Raw genomic sequence first — 22,811 nt, forward strand, 5'->3', positions numbered from 1 at the left:
AAAAAAAGAGAGAGATAACAGGAAGATCACGTCAGTGACTCAACCCACTCAAGTGACGCACCCCTCCTAGGGACAGCATGAAAGAGCACCAGTAAGCCAGTGACTCTGCCCCTGTAATAGGGTTAGAGGCAGAGAATCCCAGTGGATAGAGGGGAACCGGCCAGGCAGAGACAGCAGGGCGGTTCGTTGCTCCAGAGCCTTTCCGTTCACCTTCACACTCCTGGGCCAGACTACACTCAATCATATGACCCACTGAAGAGATGAGTCTTCAGTAAAGACTTAAAGGTTGAGACGCGAGTCTGCGTCTCTCACATGGGTAGGCAGACCATTCCATAAAAATGGAGCTCATAGGAGAAAGCCCTGCCTCCAGCTGTTTGCTTAGAAATTCTAGGGACAATTAGGAGGCCTGCGTCTTGTGATCGTAGCGTACGTGTAGGTATGTACGGCAGGACAAATTGGAAAGATAGGTAGGAGCAAGCCCATGTAATGCTTTGTAGGTTAGCAGTAAAACCTTGAAATCGCCCTTGCCTTAACAGGAAGCCAGTGTAGGGAGGCTAGCACTGGAGTAATATGATCACATTTCGGAACAAAGCTGTCCTTGAAACAGTCTGATATGTTCGTCAAAAGAGAGATCAGGGCCAGAGTAACGCAGAGGTCCTTCACAGTTTTATTTGAGACGACTGTACAACCATCAAGATTAATTGTCAGATTCAACAGAAGATCTCTTTGTTTCTTGGGACCTAGAACAAGCATCTCTGTTTTGTCTGAGTTTAAAAGTAGAACGTTTGCAGCCATCACTTCCTTATGTCTGAAACACCAGGCTTCTAGCGAGGGCAATTTTGGGGCTTCACCATGTTTCATTGAAATGTACAGCTGTGTGTCATCCGCATAGCAGTGAAAGTTAACATTATGTTTTCGAATGACATCCCCAAGAGGTAAAATATATAGTGAAAACAATAGTGGTCCCAAAACGGAACCTTGAGGAACACCGAAATGTACAGTTGATTTGTCAGAGGACAAACCATTCACAGAGACAAACTGATATCTTTCCGACAGATAAGATCTAAACCAGGAGAAAACTTGTCCGTGTAGACCAATTTGGGTTTCTAATCTCTCCAAACGAATGTGGTGATCGATGGTATCAAAGTCAGCACTAAGGTCTAGGAGCACGAGGACAGATGCAGGCCTCGGTCTGACGCCATTAAAAGGTCATTTACCACCTTCACAAGTGCAGTCTCAGTGCTATGATGGGGTCTAAAACCAGACTGAAGCATTTCGTATACATTGTTTGTCTTCAGGAAGGCAGTGAGTTTCTGCGCAACAGCTTTTCCTAAAATCTTTGAGAGGAATGGAAGATTCGATATAGGCCGATTTTTATTTTATTTATTTTTCTGGGTCAAGGTTTGGCTTTTTCAAGAGAGGCTTTATTACTGCCACTTTTAGTGAGTTTGGTACACATCCGGTGGATAGAGAGCCGTTTATTATGTTCAACATAGGAGGGCCGAGCACAGGAAGCAGCTCTTTCAGTAGTTTAGTTGGAATAGGGTCCAGTATGCAGCTTGAAGGTTTAGAGGCCATGATTATTTCATCATTGTGTCAAGTGTTTTAGTACTATATCTCTTAAGTGTCTCTCTTGATCCTAGTCCTGGCAGAGTTGTGCAGACTCAGGTCAGCTGAGCTTTGGAGGAATACGCAGATTTAAAGAGGAGTCCGTAATTTGGTTTCCATGATCATGATCTTTTCCTCAAAGAAGTTCATGAATTTATTACTGCTGAAGTGAAAGCCATCCTCCTCGGGGAATACTGCTTTTTGTTAGCTTTGCGACAGTATCAAAAATAAATTTCGGATTGTTCTTATTTTCCTCAATTAAGTTGGAAAAATAGGATGATCGAGCAGCAGTGAGGGCTCTTCGATACTGCACGCTACTGTCTTTCCAAGCTAGTCGGAAGACTTCCAGTTTGGTGTGGCGCCATTTCCGTTCCAATTTTCTGGAAGCTTGCTTCAGAGCTCGGGTATTTTCTGTATACCAGGGAGCTAGTTTCTTATGACAAATGTTTTTCGTTTTTAGGGGTGCAACTGCATCTAGGGTATTGCGCAAGGTTAAATTGAGTTCCTCAGTTAGGTGGTTAACTGATTTTTGTCCTCTGACGTCCTTGGTTAGGCTTCTCTAAGATAATAGCTTAATAGCTTCTTAAGATTTTCACAGGACGCCATGTCTCTAAAGGAGTGTCAAAAGGAAATATATGGTTGGTTGTGTTCTAGATGTTGGTTCTAGCAGTTTAAGGTGTTCGTTCCAAGTATTCTAAATGTTCGTTCTAAGAGTTCTAGCTGTTAGTTCTAAGTGTTCTAGATATTGATTCTAACAGTTCTAGCTGTTGTTTCTAAGTGTTCTATATATTGGTTCTAAGTGTTCTAGCAGTTGGTTCTGTTCTGGATTCTAAGTGTATTGTTCTCTTGTCCCAGACCCACACCATCTTCTCTCTGCTGGGGTTGGACCATGCCTACGTCACCAGCATTGGACGACTCATCGGAGTGGTGTCCCTCAAAGAGGTGAGTGACGCAGATCACCTGGGGTTGAGMACATCAACATGGCACTGTCCCATCATCATCGATTACAACATAACAAMAGCCACCATTGTCATAGACCTCTCCATCATCATCATCTTTCTCACTGTCACAATCATCAGCATAACATGACGTTATGACTGCAACTACTGTTCACTGAAGGAGGGAAACGTCAGTACAACATACTATGGGGGATTTGCTCTCTTGCGACTTTGGTTGAATGAACTAAAATCAGGCCTGTGAGGCTCGGATTCATTCCTTCAATTTAATACCGMTTTTCACTGAGCCCAGGAACATGCGGTGTGGGGACAAACAGGTGCTGTACCTCGTTTCCCTCCTTCAGGGAACAGTAGTTATAGTCATAACGTTACGTTYTCTTTTCAATCAAMGTCGGTACAAAATACTGTGAGAAAATGGAATCCCGACCCCAACGGATTTCATTGTCCTTGTCAGGCGTGATTTTTGTTCCTTCAACCAAAGTCATGACTTTGTGTTGTACCGAAGTTGACTGACTGAAAGGGAACTGTCACCACCATCACACACAGTCAGCATTAATGAGCTCTGCTCTTTCCGGMCCTTCAATTGGTGACAGACAGCAAGACAAATTACTGGTTAATGTTCCTTGCAGTCTCTCCTCTCACTGTCTCTTGTTATTTCTCTCTTGCTCTCCCTTCACAAACAAAACAGGCAGAAGCACGCAGTCTTTGTAAATTGKCTGGAAAACAGGAGATTGTTGCTAAGCACAGTGTTGTTCCACTGGCTGACATTTAGGCCTTTTGTTTGGTGTTAAACAGCAGACAAAAACAGCAGTGAGACGAGCTTCTCCTCGCCTCTCGTCTCGTCTCCTCGCCTTGCTTCTTCAATCAATCAATCAAATGTATTTCTAAAGCAATTTTTACATCAGCAGATATCACAAAGCGCTATACAGAAACCCAGCCTAAAACCCCAAACAGCAAGCAATGCAGATGTAGAAGCATAGTGGCTAGGAAAAACTACCTAGAAAGGAGAAGGAACCAGGCTCTGAGGGGTGGCCAGTCCTCTTCTGGCTGTGCGGGTGGTGATTATAAAAGTACATTGCCATTTAAGGCCAGATTGTTCTTCAAATGTTCATAGATGATCAGCAGGGTCAAATGCAGCAGTACTTTCTCTGTCACACAGTACTGCTGTATTCAGCTCTCCTTATACCTCCTAATAACTAGATATACAGGGATGGCTGTGTTTGTGTGTGTTTAGAAACAGCTGTTGGCCAGACGTCTGTCATGGTTGGGGAAGGAGAGGGATGGAGTGTGTGGCATGACGTCTGATCACGGCTATTGTTAGGGGTGATAAATGTTGACTTCCATAACCATAAAATGTGGTAATTTTTACTTTATTATAGGCTTGGGCAGTATCTATATTGTCATATCTTCATACCGACCTTGTGCAATACCAGGATATTCATTAATACCTGCACTGAACACAAGGGGAGCAATTTTCGAACCCCACTGAGCCTTTGTAATCCGAAGGTTAGAAATGCTAACAAGTACATGTCAAATCCCATAGAAAATGCTAACTAAATGCTAACAAATACTTAAGTCTCTGACCTAAAGTATTTGCAGGACAGACAACCCAGCTCATAAGGTTATACTAGTAACAAAAATATGCTATTCAGGTTTTGCTGCACAGACCAAGCAAATATTAGACTGCAAGGCAAAGAACAAAGAGCATCAAAGGAGAAGATTGTGGACTACAGGAAAAGGAGGGCCCCCATTCACATCGACAGGACTGTAGTGGAGCGGGTCGAGAGTTCCTTGGTGTCCACATCACCAACAACCTATCATGGTTCAAACACATCAGGAAAGTCGTGAAGAGGGTACGGCAAAGKTTTTCCCCCTCAGGAGACTTGGCATGGGTCCCCAGATCCTCAAAGTTCTACAGCTGCACCATCGATAGCATCCTGACCGGTTGCATCATCGCCTGGTATGGAAACTGTCCTGTTGTAAAACAAATGATAGTCCCACTAAGCACAAACCAGATGGGATGGCGTATCGCTGCAGAATGCTTGGGTAGCCATGCTGGTTAAGTGTGCCTTGTATTCTAAATAAATCACTAACAGTGTCACCAGCAAAGCACCATCACACCACCTCCTCCATGCTTCACGGTGGGAACCACACAAATCAAATCAAAGTTTATTTGTCATGTGCACTGAATACAACAGGTGTAGACCTTACAGTGAAATGCTTACTTACATGCTCTAACCAATAGTGCAAAAAAGGTATTAGGTAAGGTAAGTAAAGACATAAGGTAAGTAAAGAAATAAAAACAACAGTAAAATAACAGTAGCGAGGCTATAAAAGTAGCAAGGCTACATACAGACACCGGTTAGTCGGGCTGATTGAGGTAGTATGTACATGTAGATATGGTTAAAGTGACTATGCATATATGATGAACAGAGAGTAGCAGTAGCGTAAAAGAGGGGGTGGTGGGTGGCGGGACACAATGCAGATAGCCCGGTTAGCCAATGTGCGGGAGCACAGTGGTTGGTCGGGCCAATTGAGGTAGTATGTACATGAATGTATAGTTAAAGTGACTATGCATATATGATAAACAGAGAGTAGCAGCAGCGTAAAGAGGGGTTTGGGGGGGGGGGGGGGCACAATGCAAATAGTCATTTGATTACCTGTTCAGTAGTCTTATGGCTTGGGGTAAAAACTGTTGGAGAAGCCTTTTGTCCCTAGACTTGGCACTCCGTTACCGCTTGCCATGCGGTAGTAAAGAGAACAGTCTATGACTGGGTGGCTGGGGTCTGACAATTTTTAGGGCCTTCCTCTGACACTCCTGGTGTAGAGGTCCTGGATGGCAGGCAGCTTGCCCAGTATGTACTGGCCTACGAATAGCCTTTGTAGTGCCCTTGCAGGTCAGAGGCCCGAGCAATTACATACAGGCTGTGATGCAACCAGTACAGGATGCAGAGATCATCCGTTCACCTACTCTGCGTCTCACAAAACACGTGGTTGGAACCAAAAATCCATATTTGGACTCATCAGACAAAGGACAGATTTCCACCTGGGTATGCCATTGCTCGTGTTTCGTGGCCCAAGCAAGTCTTTCTTCTTATTGGTGTCCTTTAGTAGTGGTTTCTTTGCAGCAATTTTCGACACATGAAGGTCTCCTCTGAACAGTTGATGTTGAGATGTGTCTGTTACTTGAACTCTGAAGCGTTTTATTTGGGGCTGCAATCTGAGGTGCCAGATAACTGTAATTAACTTATTCTCTGCAGCAGAAGTAACTCTGGGTCCTTCCTTTACTGATGACGGTCCTCATGAGAGCCAGTTTCAATCATAGCGCTTGATAGTTTTTGCAACTGCTCTTGAAGAAACTTTTGAAGTTCTTGAAATGTTACTCATTGACTGACCTTCATGTCTTAAAGTAATGATGGACTGTCGTTTCTCTTTGCTTAATCTAGCTGTTCTTGCCATAATATGGACTTGGTCTTTTACCAAATAGGGCTATCATCTGTATACCACCCCTACCTTGTCACAACACAACCGATTGGCTCAAACGCTGAACGCATTGAGGAAATAAATTCCACAAATTAACTTTTAACAAGGCACACCTGTTAATTGAAATGTATTCCAGGTGACTACCTCATGAAGCTGGTTGAGATAATGCCAAGAGTGTGCAAAGCTGTCATCAAGGCAAAGGGTGGCTACTTTTATTGAATCTCAAATATAAAATATATTTTGAACACTTTTTTGGTTACTACATGATTCCATATGTGTTATTTCATTGTTTTGATGTCTTCACTAGTATTTAACAATGTAGAAAGTAGTCAAAATAAAGAAAAATCCTTTGACTGGTACTGTATATACTAGGCGGTGTCAGAGGAAGGCCCACAAAATTGTCAAAGACTCTGGTCACCCAAGTCATAGACTGTTCTCTCTGCTTCCGCAGGGCAAGCAGTACCGGAAAGCCAAGTCTAGGTCCAAAAGGCTCCTTAACAGCTTCTACCCCCAAGCCATAAGACTGCTGAACAATTAATAAAATGGCCAACCAGACTATTTTCATTGACACCCCCCCTCCTTTGTTTTTACACTGCTGCTACTCGCTGTTTATTATCTATGCATGGTCAMTTTACCCCTACCTACATGTACAAATTACTTCAACTAACCTGTATCCCCGCACATTGACTTGGTACCGGTACCCCCTGTATATAGCCTCATTATTATTATTATTATTCTATTGTGTTACTTTTTTATTTTCTTAACTGATTTGTTGGTTAAGGGTTTGTAAGTAAGCATTTCACAGTAAGGTCTACACCTGTTGTATTTGGCGCATGTGACAAATACAATTTGATTTGGGAAGCTTGATTTTGGAAGAAGCTAACCACTTAGCTAGATAACTAGCTACTAAATTAGCAAACCAAATACACAACTGCAGAGCATTTAGCACATTTTAGACACTTAATATTTATAAGATATCTAGCTGGCAAACATTTAGTTGTGAATTCCATACTAGATCATCTGGTGCATGTTGCACAACAGAGAGTGACTCTTGTCGTTGTGTACTCGTAAACAAACACCACATGACGGAACAACCGGTAAGTTTCATAATGAAAAATTGTGACCAGTGAAATGAAAAACGCAATCTTTATCTCCTAACATATTGCAAAAGTCGACTGCAGGTATTTGCTTAACAAATAACTACAAATATGCACAAAAAAGAGTAATACTTCAAAGAAATAGTTTCAACGGTATTGACTGTATTGAAAAAACATCCCGTAGCCATTTCCAAATACCCGGTATACAGCCCAAGACTACTTTATTACCATGGTAGCAGGGCCACACGCCCTATATTATCACCTGTAATATTGCCATGGTTAAACCTCACCATTCTGCTTTGGTCTACACAAAAGAGGGAAACCTATTCAGTTGTTCAACTGAATGCCTTCAACTGAAATGTGTCTTCCGCATTTAACCCAACTGTCCCCTCTGATACAAAGCCTTCATTATGTTCAATCCCAAATTGACTGGTACTCCATAACTGTGACCCGTAGTCCCTAAGTGTCAAAGTGTTCAGGCTAGGGGTCTGTTTTGGATTGGGAAAGTCTCTTGGCGTTTGTTGACTGATTCTTCCTGTATTATCTCTGTAGCTGCGGAAGGCCATCGAGGGCTCTGTGGCGGTGAAGGGGGTGAAGGTGCGCCCCCCTCTGTCCAGTTTCCGGGACAGCGGCACCAGTGGCACCAGCAGCAGCAATAGCGAGAACGAAGCCACAGAGCTCCACAAGCTGTGGGACCGCCACAAGTCCATGTCCCTCCCCCGGGAGCACCTGGCCTCCGACTCTGATGAGAAGTCCCAGTGAGGGGGATGGGGACAGGGAGATGGGGACATATTTTTGGGAGAGGTATATTGGATGGGGATTGGGACAGGTAAATGTAGACAGGTATATTGCCGAGGAGGGGGGAGGAGTAGGATGAGCGTTGACCCCCCCCCCCCCACTTAGAAACCACAACCGATGCTGCAACCTCATAGCTTGGATCAATATTTAATTCTGGAATATAGAGTTCTCGCTTCCTCTCCTTGCCTTCCTTTCCATCCCTCTCTCCTTTACCCCTCCTCCCGGTGGGCCTTTGGGCCCTGCACTTACTCAACTCAAGGGATTGACTCACCACAGACTGGACCCTGCTCTCCACTAGGTTTGGGGGGGCCCACAACAGAATAGATCTGTGTGTTAGGGAGGGGAGAGGAGTTAAGGTGTCACTGCTTAACAAAGTTTGTCAGAACAAAATGTATAGAATGTGGTTTGACTGTAAAAGGGATTGCATTTTCTTTTTTTGCCAACTTTGGTATTGGTGAGGAAATGTTCAAAGTTTGTTTGCATTTTGTGGACCTGTAAACGTTTCTTTCTGACCAGTCTTCCATATGCAGACGGTTCAACAGTGATAAGAAGATAGGCTTGTGTACCGGTATGGATGTGAGTGTATGTATTGAGTGCATGGACGTATTGGTTTGTATGTATTTACACGAAGAAGGTAGCGAAACCAACCACCTGCTTTAATTCCTTTGTGATTTGAATCTTCTTATCAGACACATTTCAGTCTTAACATTCCAGCTGTGTTCTAGTTTGTTCCCATCTGTTTTAGTGACCTAGAACTGGAAATAAGTAGCCTAGTGGTTAGAGCGTTGGGCCAGTAACCGAAAGGTCGCTGGTTCGAATACCTGAGGCAACAGGGTGAAAAGTCTATCTTTGAGCAACACTTAACCCTAATTTGCTCCAGGTGTGGCTGACCCGGTAAAACAACAACAACACATTTCCCTGCAACTATCTGTGACAATAAAATGTAAAAAAAAAAAAAAATTTTAAATCACCTTACCTCTGTAGAGAGAACCACATACTGTTCTGGTCTCACATTGGGAGATGTCTTCACCACTCTCTCTCTGTCCTCTCCCTCTACCCCTATTCTTTTCTGTGTTACATTAGTGCTTGAGTCTGGGTGAGAGAATAGTCTAAAAAAAAAAAAAAAAAAATTGAAATCACCTTACCTCTGTAGAGAGAACCACATACTGTTCTGGTCTCACATTGGGAGATGTCTTCACCACTCTCTCTCTGTCCTCTCCCTCTACCCCTATTCTTTTCTGTGTTACATTAGTGCTTGAGTCTGGGTGAGAGAATAGTCTACTCTATGCAAACAGATGTACAGTATGTAGGTATTCTGTAGAATGGTGAAAACATGTGTTAACATTTACCTTTCAGCATGCTTCAACACACATGCTGTGCACTCCTTTAAGAAAACACGGCCTCAAAAACACACACACAGATTTTAATAAGAGCCAGTCCAAGAGAAGAGGGCTTTCTTTAGGTGTAGCTCTTAATAACCCTAACTGAGTATGTTGGGCTAGGGAGGGGGGAGGAAGAGGGAGAGTGAATGGAAGAATGAAAGATCACAGAATGAAAGCATTTTCTGTTATCTAATCTGCTGCGTTAGGGAGTTTTCTTCAATAGAACCCAGGGTAGCTTTCTGGTTGGCCAACTTCACATCCCCACTGTCCACTATCCAGTAACACTAMGGTGATCAGAGTAAGGTCAGACCCAGACCACATAGAACCAGTTTAAATAATGCTGACCAGTAGCCAACTGACTGAAACTAGATATCTGAACTAACTGACCAATGATCAAACACTACAGCCCATCCATACTGACCAATTAGAAGCCGTCAGCATTACCGATCGGTGATCTATACATGAACTATGATAAAGCACTCCATTCCTACTACAGTATGATTTATCAATAGTCCTACTGATGTATAGACCTGYCTAGAGGAGGTCTGGTTAKATGRTTAAGAGTCTGACCTCTTGATTTTGACTTATTCATGTATTTTCCTCACGACAGTTGCTGGCTTTTTTAATGTGCTGCATGGTTTCCTTAGTCATTTGAATGTATTTAACTATTAAGTATGTTTTGCTTGGTGATATAAGCTCCATACTGCACAAGCCCAGTGTGCAGCTTCCAATCAGATCACATACAGTTCCTTATTGAATTGTCGGCAAAAAAAAAAGTAAGTATGGCCACTACTCGTTTTCTTTCAGTCTCTCACTCGCTCATTCGCTCTCTCTCACTGATTGATTAACAGGCAGGGGTCATTTTGAGGCTTCTTTCTTCCTCTCTCCTTTGTAATGTTTGCACTGAAAGGCCTGATGCCTCTGAAAAGGACTGAGCAGAGTCACTTCCTGTGTCAAACACTCCTTCCACCTGCAATTGTTGTTATTTGGATATTACTGTTTTCACCCAGCAATGTCATAATTTCTGCTCACATACACAAGCTCAGAGTATCTGACTGGTTATACACATTCAGATTCCTTATTCAGTGCCACATTGAATAAAGCACACACACACACACACTGACTGACATTGTTATTGCATGAATAGGTTTTAATTTCAGTGGTGAGTTCTTGCCTTGTTCACCACCACTGAAAAGAAAATACACACACACACATATACATAAACACACACACTAACATGTTCACAGACTGACATGCCCATCCTCACATGCAGAGAGAGACACTCACACACCTTGAGTGACAGCATGGCTTTGCATGAAGGAGTGCATGTGACTTTGAAGGCTGTGTTTTCATATTGTTAGAACTTTGACCAACAGAACATATGAGAAATATTCTGTTGTGTACACAGGGTTGGGTAGGTTTCTTTCTAAATGTAACCCTGTGTGTATATCATTTTAATGGACAATGTCAATATGCTGATGGCTATTTTGTTGAATGTTTTTATTCTCACTTATTTTGCATCTTTTCTCATTGAATTAGTTTTGATCTAGGTTTGATTGGCATTCATTCATCCAATGAGCTTTAATCATGGCTTATTTTGGAAAAGGAGATGGGCTTTTTGGGGAATGTGTGGATTTAAAACTTTGCTATAGGTTTACAGATTTAACATATTTAACATCATTGCTGTAATACATGATTGTTAATTTAAAATCTAACTGATCTACATTGCTATCTATCGAGTTGCTCTTCCTGCAACTCCTTTTTAGTTTTTGTTGCGTATTKCTCTTCCCTGTCTGATTGTTATAAAAAGGTCCAATGTTCMATGTTTTTCCAGCCTTGCAGCATGTACCCAACATTTCTACAATGTTTATATATGTAATTTGTATAATGCAAGTAACACTATAAAGTAAGCAGAATGAGACCCACTACCTGAAGTAACAGGAACATTTAACCAACGTTTATAGAATGTTTAAAGGACCCACGGGTGTTCTCGGTGGTCTGTATGACATCGTCATTTCACAAGTGCCTACATCATCCTGGCCCCTGCATGGTAACAGGGGTAGGATAGGTTTTCTCTGTAAATGAATGTGATAAGTTTGAGGGATAGAAATAACTACCCATGTCTCTGCATTTGATATATATATATACACACACACACGGAGGATGTGTCAGTACAGTGTGCAATTATCCATAATCACCATGGCAACTCTCCRTTGTCAGTCCCCAAGCTTGCCAAAGGGACCAGCGAAAATGCACGTTTGATTTGCTTTAGTGTTTGTATTTTTCAGATGGGTTTTTCATTATTTTGTGTTTCTCTTTAGTCATTTTCTTCTTATTTTCCTTTTCCGTTGTCTATGGCATCATTTACTACAAKATAGATATTTTAGGGCAGGCGCATATTTATTAATAGGTGTTAATCAAAATAGAAGAATCTGATTTGTTAGTTTTTTTATTATTTCTATTTGAATGATTAGATTATCAACTTGTGCAATAATGATTGTTCATCTCACTTTCTAACCAGATTTTAATATATGACTTGACATGAATGTAAGAACCTTATTTTTTGTGAAGAAATTGAAAAATGTTAAACAATATGTATGTAATGACACACACTGTCTGTTTGGTCCCAGGTCATTTCTGGATTCTGCTGCTTGTACTGTCTCTGTCTGACTCTGGACTGTATGATGTGTTATAGGCCCACTACGGAAACCCACTGGGGTCGAACCAGCCAGAGCTTAACAAGTCCAGTGCTATTTTTCACAATTTTTTTAAATATCAGGGATGAATAAAGAAATTTTTAACAAATGGGAGTCTGGAATCTTCCTTTACCTCACCCCTCTTTTTCTCTCATCCCCCCTCTCCTCCCAGAAGCTGAAGAACAGCAACTGTTTTTTTTTCTCTTTCTGTTTTTCTATCGCTCTCTCATTCTTTCCCTCTGGAGTGTGTTTGTTGTTAAAAAAATCTGTTTTTCTGAGTGAAATGCCATCTGTACTGAAATGGGCAGATAAATGCTTAATTATAGCTAAATGGGTTAATTTGTTAAGGTGTGAAAAGTATACCTCTCTCCCTGTGGAGCCTAGCGTCTGTGTTTCAGACAGCTGTGCTGTAGAGTAGGGTGTGWTTTAAACTGCCCCGTCCCTGCTGTTCCAGATGAGATAACAGTCCCGTTTCTGACGCCTTTTGTTCTGGATTATGTCACCGTGTAATCTGTAATCCCTGTAATCTGACCAACACTCAACACTGCAATCTGASATGAGACCTAACACTGCCCAATCCTGTTAGAGAGAGAAACAGAGTATGTGTATGATGGAGAGAAAATGGTACAAAACAAAATGGCAAATGGTACAAAACAAAACAATTTTTTACCCATCTTCTGTAGTTTATTGGCATACAAGTAATTTGTATTGTGGTGGTGGTGCCGGTGCTAGTTTTTGATGGTGGTGCTAGTCCTTGGAACAGTTTTACACATGCTCAATACAACCACTTTCAGTTTCATCTCCTGTCCCAGGCGATGTGGACTTCATATTGATTAATAATAAATGAAGGTGTCACAGTAAAAGTCCGTCTCCCCAGATTGGCAGAGAGTAAGGAGGATACAAGGGGGGACTATTTTAACTGTGACTCATAGTCAGACAGGCAGATTGATGTAATTGCTGCTAAAAAAAAAAGTGCAGAGGGCTCTATGAAGAAAGTTTCCCTGAGMAAACTAAACTCTGACTTACGACTGATACTGTGTGAGCGAGAGACCTAGGAGACGGAGAGAGGAGATGACAAGCATGGGATTTCTTTTTGCTTCTCTTAAAACTTGTCAGACCAATTATCATCCAAGATACTACTGGCTCTATGGCTCTGRACAAGTATTCATTGTCAGGAAATATGCAAGAAATAGCTAGTCCCTTATTCATGAACAGAGCTCTATCTCAGGTCTACCCAGTGTGTTCAGTTTGGAGGGGGGGGGGGGGGTGTCTATCTGTAACCTGGTCTGAACTTTTCTTTGACTAGGATGCGCTGTGTATGTAATAAACCAAAACCCATGTTACTTTAATATGGTACAACGTTAATGATGCATTTTCTTTGAAGATGATTCATTTATTAAATCAACAATCAACATTAACCCATAAACAAAAATAAATCAACTGAAATCAAATCATTTTTTAACGATAGTGTTTCAGTACATCACATCTCTTCTATGTATAAAACTGGAGGGTGAAAATAGAAAACCATCTGAAGTCAGTCAGAGGTGTGGAGGTCCGAGGTGTGCCTCAGAGCGGTATGCGGGGGGTGTAGGGGGCTCCATCACCCCCATAGTGGGGATCCTCATGACACTGACCACCAGCATGCCCTCAGGGGTCAGTGTGCCACTGACCGACAGGGGGTCCATGTCCTCCGGTAGCAGGGTCTTATGGGTAAACGTATCACTGACACTCCCATCCTCCAACACCTGAGGGAGAGAGGGTATGGTGAGAGAATGAGGGAGGAAGAAGGAAGAAAAATGGAAGATGGCCAGCAGAGGAGTAAAGGAGAGATTGAGAAGAGAGGTAATATAATGAGGGAAGGTCGAGGAAGGGGGAAGGTGAGAAGAGGGGGAATAGAGGATAAATCAAGGGAAGAAGGGATGGTGAGAAGAGGGAGATGAAGGTGAGAAACAGTGAGGTCAGTACATACAGATGTATCTTTTGATCACTGTTGTCGTACCAGGAAATGCAAATTGTAGTGTATTCAAGGTTTAAAAAGGCTTCTAAAGTTTGTAACTTCCACTTAAAAATGTCAGACTTGATTTGCCCTAACAAAAAATKTATCAACCCCTAGGAAAATGTCCATTAATTATAATCCACATTATTTAAAAGTCCTGTTGCTGAAGTATTTTTTTCCTGCTGTGAGAATCAGGGTCAAATTAAGATGGTGGGGAGCTGAGATCAGGCAGAGAATCACAACAAACGGTTGACCAAAGAGCAGTATTTGTCTAAGCAGGGCCTTGGGGCTGCATGGTGAATGGATGAGAGGACTGGATGTAGGTTTTATTAAGTGGTTCTCTGGCCTGTTAAAGAGGAGCTGTGACATGGTTGCCTTACAGCCTCAGCAGCGTTTCCTCTCTCTCCACTCTGCCATTTACTACTGATTACAAACTTCTTACACCTGGCTGAGGCTGGGAGAGCAGGAGGCCTAGTGAGATTATACAGTACAGTTAATGGTCAGCTATAGCAGTAAAATACAGATGTTGTATCTCAATTTGATCATCCTGTTGTTGCAGGAATGTTCCTGCACAACAGGAAACGCAAACTCGTAGTGCATTCAAGGTTTAAGAAGGCTTCTAAAGTTGCAATTTCCACTTTAAAATGTCAGCCTTGATTTACCCTAGCAAAAATGTGTCAACCCTTGCAAAAAATGTCAATTAATTATAATATTCAAAACAAATCACATTTCCTGCCGGATTATTTTCCTGTTGTAGCAAACTGGCTCAAATTAAGGTATGGCATCTGTATATAGCTCTCCAATAGCCTCACCCTTCATTGGGATTCACACTTCTCCCTCATCATCCCCCAGTACACAATAACCAAACACATCATGAAACAGGACACACAATGAACACACACACATCATTGCAMTTATAATTTGTACCTACAGTGTGCACACAGACACATCCTCTTTCACTAATGTGTACCCACACATACACACTATAACCTTCAGACACTCACCTTTTCAGCGTGGATGACTATGTTGTGGTTGTAGGCCATCAACACTATGTCATGAGGTTCAAACTGACTGACGTCAGCTGACATGTAGTAACTATCCCCCAACGATCTGACCACGCCCATACTGGCAGGACGACCTGTCACAGTGCCACTTGTTGGGCCTGGAGGGAAGTGCAGACAAAACAGTGAGTGGAGACATGAATATGTTGATTTATTCAAATCTTATTTTCTTGTTCTCATTAACATCACCAACTTGGGGAAGAATAAACCAGAGCAAGAGAAAATATATAAAGGAATTAAGGGAAAAAATGAGTGATTTAAAGTTTATTATCCAGTTCTTGGGGGAGGATATATTTCAGTTTTATGTAAAGACAACTGGAGAATACAGGCCATTCAAGCTCATGAGTGAGCAATGATTCTGTTTGGAACATAAAGCTAATTTAATTCCCAGAAAGAACCTGAGTGGTATACTACGAAGCAAGCTAGATCTAATCAGGCTTTTATAAAGCTAGCTAGCTTCAGGTAGCTTCGCATTCTAGGTCAGAAGGGCCGGCTCCAGTCATAAGCGACATAAGCGGTCGCTTAGGGCCCCCAGCCACTAGGGGGCCCCGAATCCAAAAAAACTCAGTTGGGGTCTCAATTTACTGTTGAGAGTTAGAATAGTAGAATACGTTAAACAAGAGTAAGTTAAACATTTGGTTGTGCGTCAGCAGTTTTTCTCTTGTTTAGTCAGTCACTGACAGTCACTCAATTAGCCATGTCAGCTAACAATTTTTCGATTGGTAAATTAGTCTAGCCAGTTATCTAAACTTGTAGTAATCATGGCCGAATACCGACCGGGCACTCGGGACACGTAGCCAGGGGCCTGGCCTCCAGTGGGCCCCCATTGATTTTGTTGGTCACTCTCACTCAGATATTATTAACGTGGCATAAATCATGGCAAAATGGGTAGAATTGCAGGAAATTAGCTTTAAACTGCAAAAATGTTATCTCTGTCCCTTGGCAAAATGTGTAGAACTACTGAAAACTTGTTTAAAACTCACAAAAAACAACTACAAAATATGTAATCAGTCCTCTTCCTCAAATGAAGACTCAGACACTTCATTCAGGATAAATGGAGTTAGCCCTGAGTTATGCTGCGTTCAAAACAACTGGGAACTTGGAAATCTCCGACTTCTGACTTCAGTGCGTTCAAGACAACTGAGAACTCAGAAAGAAAAATAAACTCCAACTGGGAAAAAATATTTTTAACTGTCTCAGCCAACTCAGAATTCCAAGTCAGAAATTCTGGCATCTTTCTAGAGCTCCGCCCTGGAGCAGGTTAGCTCTGAAGGATTCGTTGCCATAGAAATGTACCTGAACAAAAGGTGAGCCACTTTCATATGACTGGGTTAACTCAGAGTTGACTAAAGTTACCTCGCTTACTCCTGAAACCTGGTACGTAGTATACCCCTCAGCACAAAATAGAGCCAAACTCAAGCCCCGTTTATCCCCGGTGCTAACCTGCGTCCTTTGTACCGGTTGTGTCCACATGGTCTTACTGCCCAACTGCCGAGGTAGGCAGGCACCCATTGTGTCTGGATATCTCACAAGTGTAAACGGATCTGGACAATGAAACCATTTAAATCCTAATTATTCCGCCTAAAATCATTGACAGGTGGCACCATTAATCTATGACATCAACATGTATTAAAATAAATAAATATTATTTTGAAAGAATATTTGTCAAATAGTTATCATACAGGGAGGTACCAAAGACTTACTCATAAATGCTGTCAACTGTTTTTTCTTTAAAAGTTTTACTTTTTACATATTCACTTTATTATTTACAACATATTGTCATTGTAAGACAGAGAAAAATGTAAAAGTTTGATATATTTCACAATATAATTTGTAATAATAATTTTGATTTGGGTTATTAGACATCCAGTAGCTACACACAGTCCATAAACAGTCTTTAAAGCCATCGTTATCATTTTGTATGTTTATGGCTCTGAGGAAGGTCCTTAGTTTTAATTTCCCTCTTTGGCATTTTAGCACCTATGAGAGTTTCACTGCCTCAACATTGTCCAACACTCAGGCAGGCCTCTTACAGCCTATTAAAGCATTTTAGCTAAGACACTGGAGACTGGTTGGAGCCCTATGGCAGACATCTCCCACTGTTCTGATTCATTATCTTCTTTGAGATGCTGCTTTTTCTACCAGAATACATGTAACTTCCACAGTCTCTAGCAGCTTCTGGGCCATTCCACAAATACAGTGCCTTTTGATATTTGAAGTACAAATTGTGCACCAATACTGCATTTTAAAAGTATGTTATATTAAATTAAATGCCCTGTAATATAAACCAATGGAACATTTTATAAATCAGATATTTTATATTAACAAAGATTTGCTAAAGTGCCAAAAATCTGCATTTTGACATGTCCCACGTCATGTTTTTCTGACTTCTAGGAAGATTTTAACCCACTTAACCCCTAACTTGTCCCCATCATTGTAAAGCTTTAGTTGTTCTTTTGCTTTGACGAAGTAATTTCTGAAGATGATTATTTATTTAATGTGATTGGTGATTCATTTAYATTTGTCCCTCATTTAAAGGACAAGTTAACTTTTTTATGTAATGACATGTTATAGAAGTGTTCAGACACTTTGTTTTGAGATTTCACTTGGTTTTTAGAAACTTACCCCAAAAAACAATAGACTTCCTCAGACTCGTTCTGCAATAGGGGGYCTGTGTGTGAGCATGCCCATGTTGAAGTCAGAAGTATACATACACTTAGGTTGAAGTCATTAAAACTCATTTTTCAACACTCCACAAATTTCTTGTTAACAAACTATAGTTTTGGCAAGTCGGTTAGGACATCTACTTTGTGCATGACACAAGTACATTTTCCAACAATTGTTTASAGACAGATTATTTCACTTATAATTCACTGTATCACAATTCCAGTGGGTCAGAAGTTTACATACACTATGTTGACTGTGCCTTTAAACAGCCTTTAAACAAATTATGTCATGGCTTTAGAAGCTTCTGATAGGCTAATTGACATAATTTGAGTCAATTGGTGGTGTACCAGTGGATGTCTTTCAAGGCCTACCTTCAAACTCAGTGCCTCTTTGCTTGACATCATGGGAAAATCAAAAGAAATCAGCCAAGACCTCAGAAAAGAAATTGTAGACCTCCACAAGTCTGGTTCATCCTTGGGAGCATTTTCCAAACACCTGAAGGTACCTCGTTCATCTGTACAAACAATAGTACGCAAGTATAAACACCATGGGACCACGCAGCCGTCATACCGCTCAGGAAGGAGACGCGTTCTGTCTCCTAGAGATGAACGTACTTTGGTGCGAAAAGTGTAAAACAATCCCAGAACAACAGCAAAGGACCTTGTGAAGATGCTGGAGGAAACCGGTACAAAAGTATCTATATCCACAGTAAAACGAGTCCTATATCGACATAACCTGAAAGGACAGCAATGAAGAAGAAACTGCTCCAAAACCGCCATAAAAAAGCCAGACTAGTTTGCAACTGCACATGGGGACAAAGATCGTCCTTTTTGGAGAAATGTCCTCTGGTCTGATGAAACAAAAATAGAACTGTTTGGCCATAATGACCATCGTTATGTTTGGAGGAAAAAGGGGGATGCTTGCAAGCATCATGTTGTGGGGGTGCTTTGCTGCAGGAGGGACTGGTGCACTTCACAAAATAGATGACATCATGAGGAGGACAATTATTTGGATATATTGAAGCAACATCTCAAGACATCAGTCAGGAAGTTAAAGCTTGGTCGCAAATGGGTCTTCTAAATGGACAATGACCCCAAGCATACTTCCAAAGTTGTGGCAAAATGGCTTAAGGACAACAAAGTTCAGGTATTGGAGTGGCCATCACAACGCCCTGACCTCAAGCCCATAAAATTTGTGGGCAGAACTGAAAAAGCATGTGCGAGCAAGGAGGCCAACAAACCTGACTCAGTTACACCAGCTCTGTCAGGAGGAATGGGCCAAAATTCACCCAACTTATTGTGGGAAGCTTGTGGAAGGCTACCCGAAACGTTTGACCCAATTTTAACAATTTAAAGGCAATCTTACCAAATACTAATTGAGTGTATGTAAACTTCTGACCCACTGGGAATGTGATGAAAGAAATAAAAGCTGAAATAAATCATTCTCTCTCCTATTATTCTGACATTTCACATTCTTAAAATAAAGTGGTGATCGATCTTAACTGACCTAARACAGCAAATTTTACAAGGATTAAATGTCAGGAGTTTTGAAAACCGAGTTTAAATGTATTTGGCTAAGGTGTATGTAAACTTCTGACTTCAACTGTACATCACCATAATGAGAGCTCTGCCATTCCTAAAAGGCACATTTAGGTGTTTTTGGAGCCTTTGTCTATGTTTCATCCTTGGCCCCCATACTGCAGAACAAGCCTGAGGAAGTCTATCGCTGGTGTGTTAAGTTTCTCAAAAGMAAGTGAAATTGCATGACAAGTGTCTGGACACTCCTATAACATGCCATTTACATTGGAAATTGAGAATTGGTAAAACAAAAAAAAAGTGATCTTGACCTTTTAACGGCGAACCCTGTTACTTGAACTGAACTTTTGTTTTAATATGGTAAAAATATATTTTTAAAGAAATATTGGACATGTAAGAGTCAACTCTCTTTCGCCATTTTGTGGTAGAAAACTGAGCGTTGTTCAAAATAACTAAGTCAACCCATATTTGGATGGGCTAAAAATGATTTAACAAGTTCAATTTTTTTGTTAAGCTTGTATTCAATTGCTCCTCCCTGTTGTCCCTCAAGGGCACGTCGACAGATTTTTTATACCTAGTCAGCTTGGAGATTTGAACCAGCAACCTTTTGGTTATTGGCCCAGCACTCTTAACTGCTCATAACCACTAGGCTAGCTTTTATCCAAGGTGCAGGAGCCTGGCCCTGGAAAGCTTCTGCTCAATTTAACCACTGTTTACTGTTTTTAATTTTGCCTTTATTTAACTAGGCAAGTCAGCTAAGAACAAATTCTTATTTACAATGACAGCCTAGGAACTAGGGGTTAACTGCCTTGTTCAGGGGCAGAATGACAGATTTTTACCTTGTCAGCTCAGGAATTCAATCTAGCAACCTTTTGGTTACTGGCCCAACACTAACCACTACCTGCTGCCCCCTACCTACCATTGATGTTATTCTACCCAAACCCCCAACTCCGCCTCACCCCAACAACCCCCCACTCACCTGGGTGCCCGTAAGAGTCTTTGCAGTGTCGGCTGAAGGGGGCAAGACACAGGGGGGCCACATCCCCCTCCTCTCCAAACAGGCTTTGGGGTCCCACCCCTGCTGCCTCCAGGAAAGGCTCAAACAGGGGGTCCGCCGCYCCACCACCAGACCCCTCTGACCGGTAGGTGCTGGAACTGCTGTAGCAGGCTGACGAGCGGAACGAGGAAGAGGAGGAACGGCTGGATGAAGAGCTGGTCAGAGCCATGGTGAGAATTGGTGTCTAAAACACACATATACACACACACACACACACACACACACACACACACACACACTGAAACTACAACTCACTCAGTGAGATTATTTTACTACTAAATTGTTGACAACACACCAAGACAAAGCTGGTGGCTCTGTTGTTCTTTAGAATCAGCCCAGATACTCTTCAGAAGTCAGTAATCCCTTTTTCCACTGCACACACACTGACACTGAGCTCTCTGCTGTCTCTCTGGGTGTAATTTAACAAAGTCCCAAAGCATTCTGGGAAAGTGGCATGCTATGGCCCCAACGTGTAGTCCTCTTTTCTCCTTACAAGGTGGTGTGTCCAGTGATGGTAGCCAGGAATAACGGTAAAAGAGATAAGATGTGTGCTCCTCACGCATGCAAGTTTATATATAATAGTACCTCTGGGGTTTGTGATATATGGCCAATATACCACGGCTAAGGGCTGTTCTTAGGCACGACGCAACGCGGACACAGCCCTTAGCCGTGGTATATTGGCACATATACCACACTCACTCGGGCCTTAGTGCTTAAATAGAACATACCATAATAGAAAAGATTTGGCACAATGTAAAAAGCAACTAAGGTGCACAGCGCCTTGCAAAAGTATTCATCCCACTTGTCTTTTTCCTATTTTGTTGCATAGAACCTGTAATTTAAATAGATTTTTATTTGGATTTCATGTAATGGACATACACAAAAATAGTCCAAATTGGGGAAGTGAAATTTAAAAAATAACTTGTTTCAATAAAATAAAATAAATAAAATGGAAAAGTGGTGCATGCATATGTATTCACCCCTTTGCTATGAAGCCCCTAAATAAGTATGGTGCAACCAATTACCCTCAGAAGTCACAAAATTAATTAGATTGCACACAGGTGTACTTTAAGTGTCACATAATCTCAGTATATATACAGCTGTTCTGAAAGGCCCAGAGTCTGCAACACCCCTAAGCAAGGGCTACCACCAAGCAAGAGGCACCACGAAGACCAAGGAGCTCTCCAAACAGGTCAGGGACAACGTTGTGGAGAAGTACAGATCAGGGTTGGGTTATAAAAAAAATATCAGAAACTTTGAACATCCCATGGAGTACCATTTAAATCCATTATTAAATTTTTTGGGGGGGCACCACAACAAACCTGCCAAGAGAGGCCGCCCACCAAAAATCACGGACCAGGCAAGGATGGAATTAATCAGAGAGGCAAAAGAGCCAAAGGATAACCCTGAAGGAGCTGCAAAGCTCCACAGTGGAGATTGGAGTATCTGTTCATAGGACCACTTTAAGCCAGTCTCTCACAGAGCTGGGCTTTTCGGAAAGTGGCCAGAAAAAGCCATTGTAAAAAATAATAATACGCAAACACGTTTGGTTTTCGCTAAAAGGCATGTGGGAGACTCCCCAAACATATGGAAGAAGGTACTCTGGTCAGATGAGACTAAACTTGAGCTTTTTGGCCATCAAGAAAAACGCCATGTCTGGCGCAAACACCTCTCATCACCCCAAGAACACAATCCCACAGTGAAGCATGGTGGTGGCAGCATCAATCTGTGGGGTGTTTTTCATCGGCAGGGACTGGGAAGCTGGTCAGAATTGATGGAATGATGGATGGCGCTAAATACAAGGAAATTCTTTCAGTCTTACAGAGATTTGAGACTAGGACAGATGTTCACCTTCCAGCAGGACAATGACCCTAAGCATACTGCTAAAGCAACACTCAAGTGGTTTGAGGGCAAACTTTTAAATGTCTTGAAATGGCCTAGTCAAAGCCCAGACCTCAATCCAATTGAGAATCTGTGGTATGACTTAAAGATTGCGTAACCAGCAGAACCCATCCAACTTGGACCTGGAGCAGTTTTGCCTTGAAGAATGGGCAAAAACCCAGTGGATAGATGTGCCAAGCTTATAGAGACATACCCCAAGAGACTTGCAGCTGTAATTGGTGCAAAAGGTGGTTCTAAAAAGTATTGACTTTGGGGGGGGGGGGGGGGGTGAATAGTTATGCACGCTCAAGTTTTCTGTTTCTTTTCTTATTTTCTTGTTTGTTTCACAATAAAAATGTTTTGCATCTTCAAAGTGGTAGGCATGTTGTGTAAATCAAATGATACAAACCCCCTACAAATCCATTTTAAATCCAGGTTGTAAGGCAACAAAATAGGAAAAATGCCAAGGGGGGTGAATACTTTCACAAGCCACTGTATATCTCCAGGGAAAAGTTGACTTGGACATGAGAGATATCGCTTGAAAAGTTCATTTTCTACACACAGTCATAAAAATGGTAAACATCTGGCTGCAGA

At 41.7% G+C, this 22,811-nt stretch overlaps 2 protein-coding genes across 3 annotated transcripts in view; one reads left to right on the top strand and one right to left on the bottom strand.

Annotated features, from left to right (window-relative positions):
• LOC111960749 (chloride channel protein 2-like) overlaps positions 1-8,902 on the top strand; it is a 152,399-nt gene extending 143,497 nt beyond the window's left edge. Inside the window, 2 exon segments of the mRNA XM_070436986.1 lie at positions 2,464-2,550; positions 7,697-8,902. Coding sequence (XP_070293087.1) covers positions 2,464-2,550; positions 7,697-7,906 — 297 coding nt within the window. The 3' untranslated portion in view covers positions 7,907-8,902.
• A 3,777-nt stretch (positions 8,903-12,679) lies between these two features.
• LOC111960751 (heat shock protein beta-7) lies at positions 12,680-20,739 on the bottom strand. Of its 2 annotated transcripts, XM_023982952.2 has the most exons (4): positions 20,632-20,738; positions 20,259-20,520; positions 15,021-15,178; positions 12,680-13,765 (listed from the first exon to the last, which is right to left on the bottom strand). In XM_023982952.2, the coding sequence occupies exons 2-4, from the start codon at positions 20,503-20,505 to the stop codon at positions 13,559-13,561; spliced, it is 612 nt and encodes a 203-aa protein (XP_023838720.1). In that variant the 5' UTR covers positions 20,506-20,520; positions 20,632-20,738; the 3' UTR covers positions 12,680-13,558. The 2 variants fall into 2 exon arrangements, with proteins under 2 accessions (XP_023838720.1, XP_070295249.1); XM_070439148.1 differs by having other exon boundaries at positions 20,259-20,739.
• Between the last annotated feature and the right edge of the window lie 2,072 nt (positions 20,740-22,811).

This window comes from Salvelinus sp. IW2-2015, linkage group LG4p (genome assembly GCF_002910315.2).
Source record: "Salvelinus sp. IW2-2015 linkage group LG4p, ASM291031v2, whole genome shotgun sequence".
Lineage (NCBI taxonomy): Eukaryota > Metazoa > Chordata > Actinopteri > Salmoniformes > Salmonidae > Salvelinus > Salvelinus sp. IW2-2015.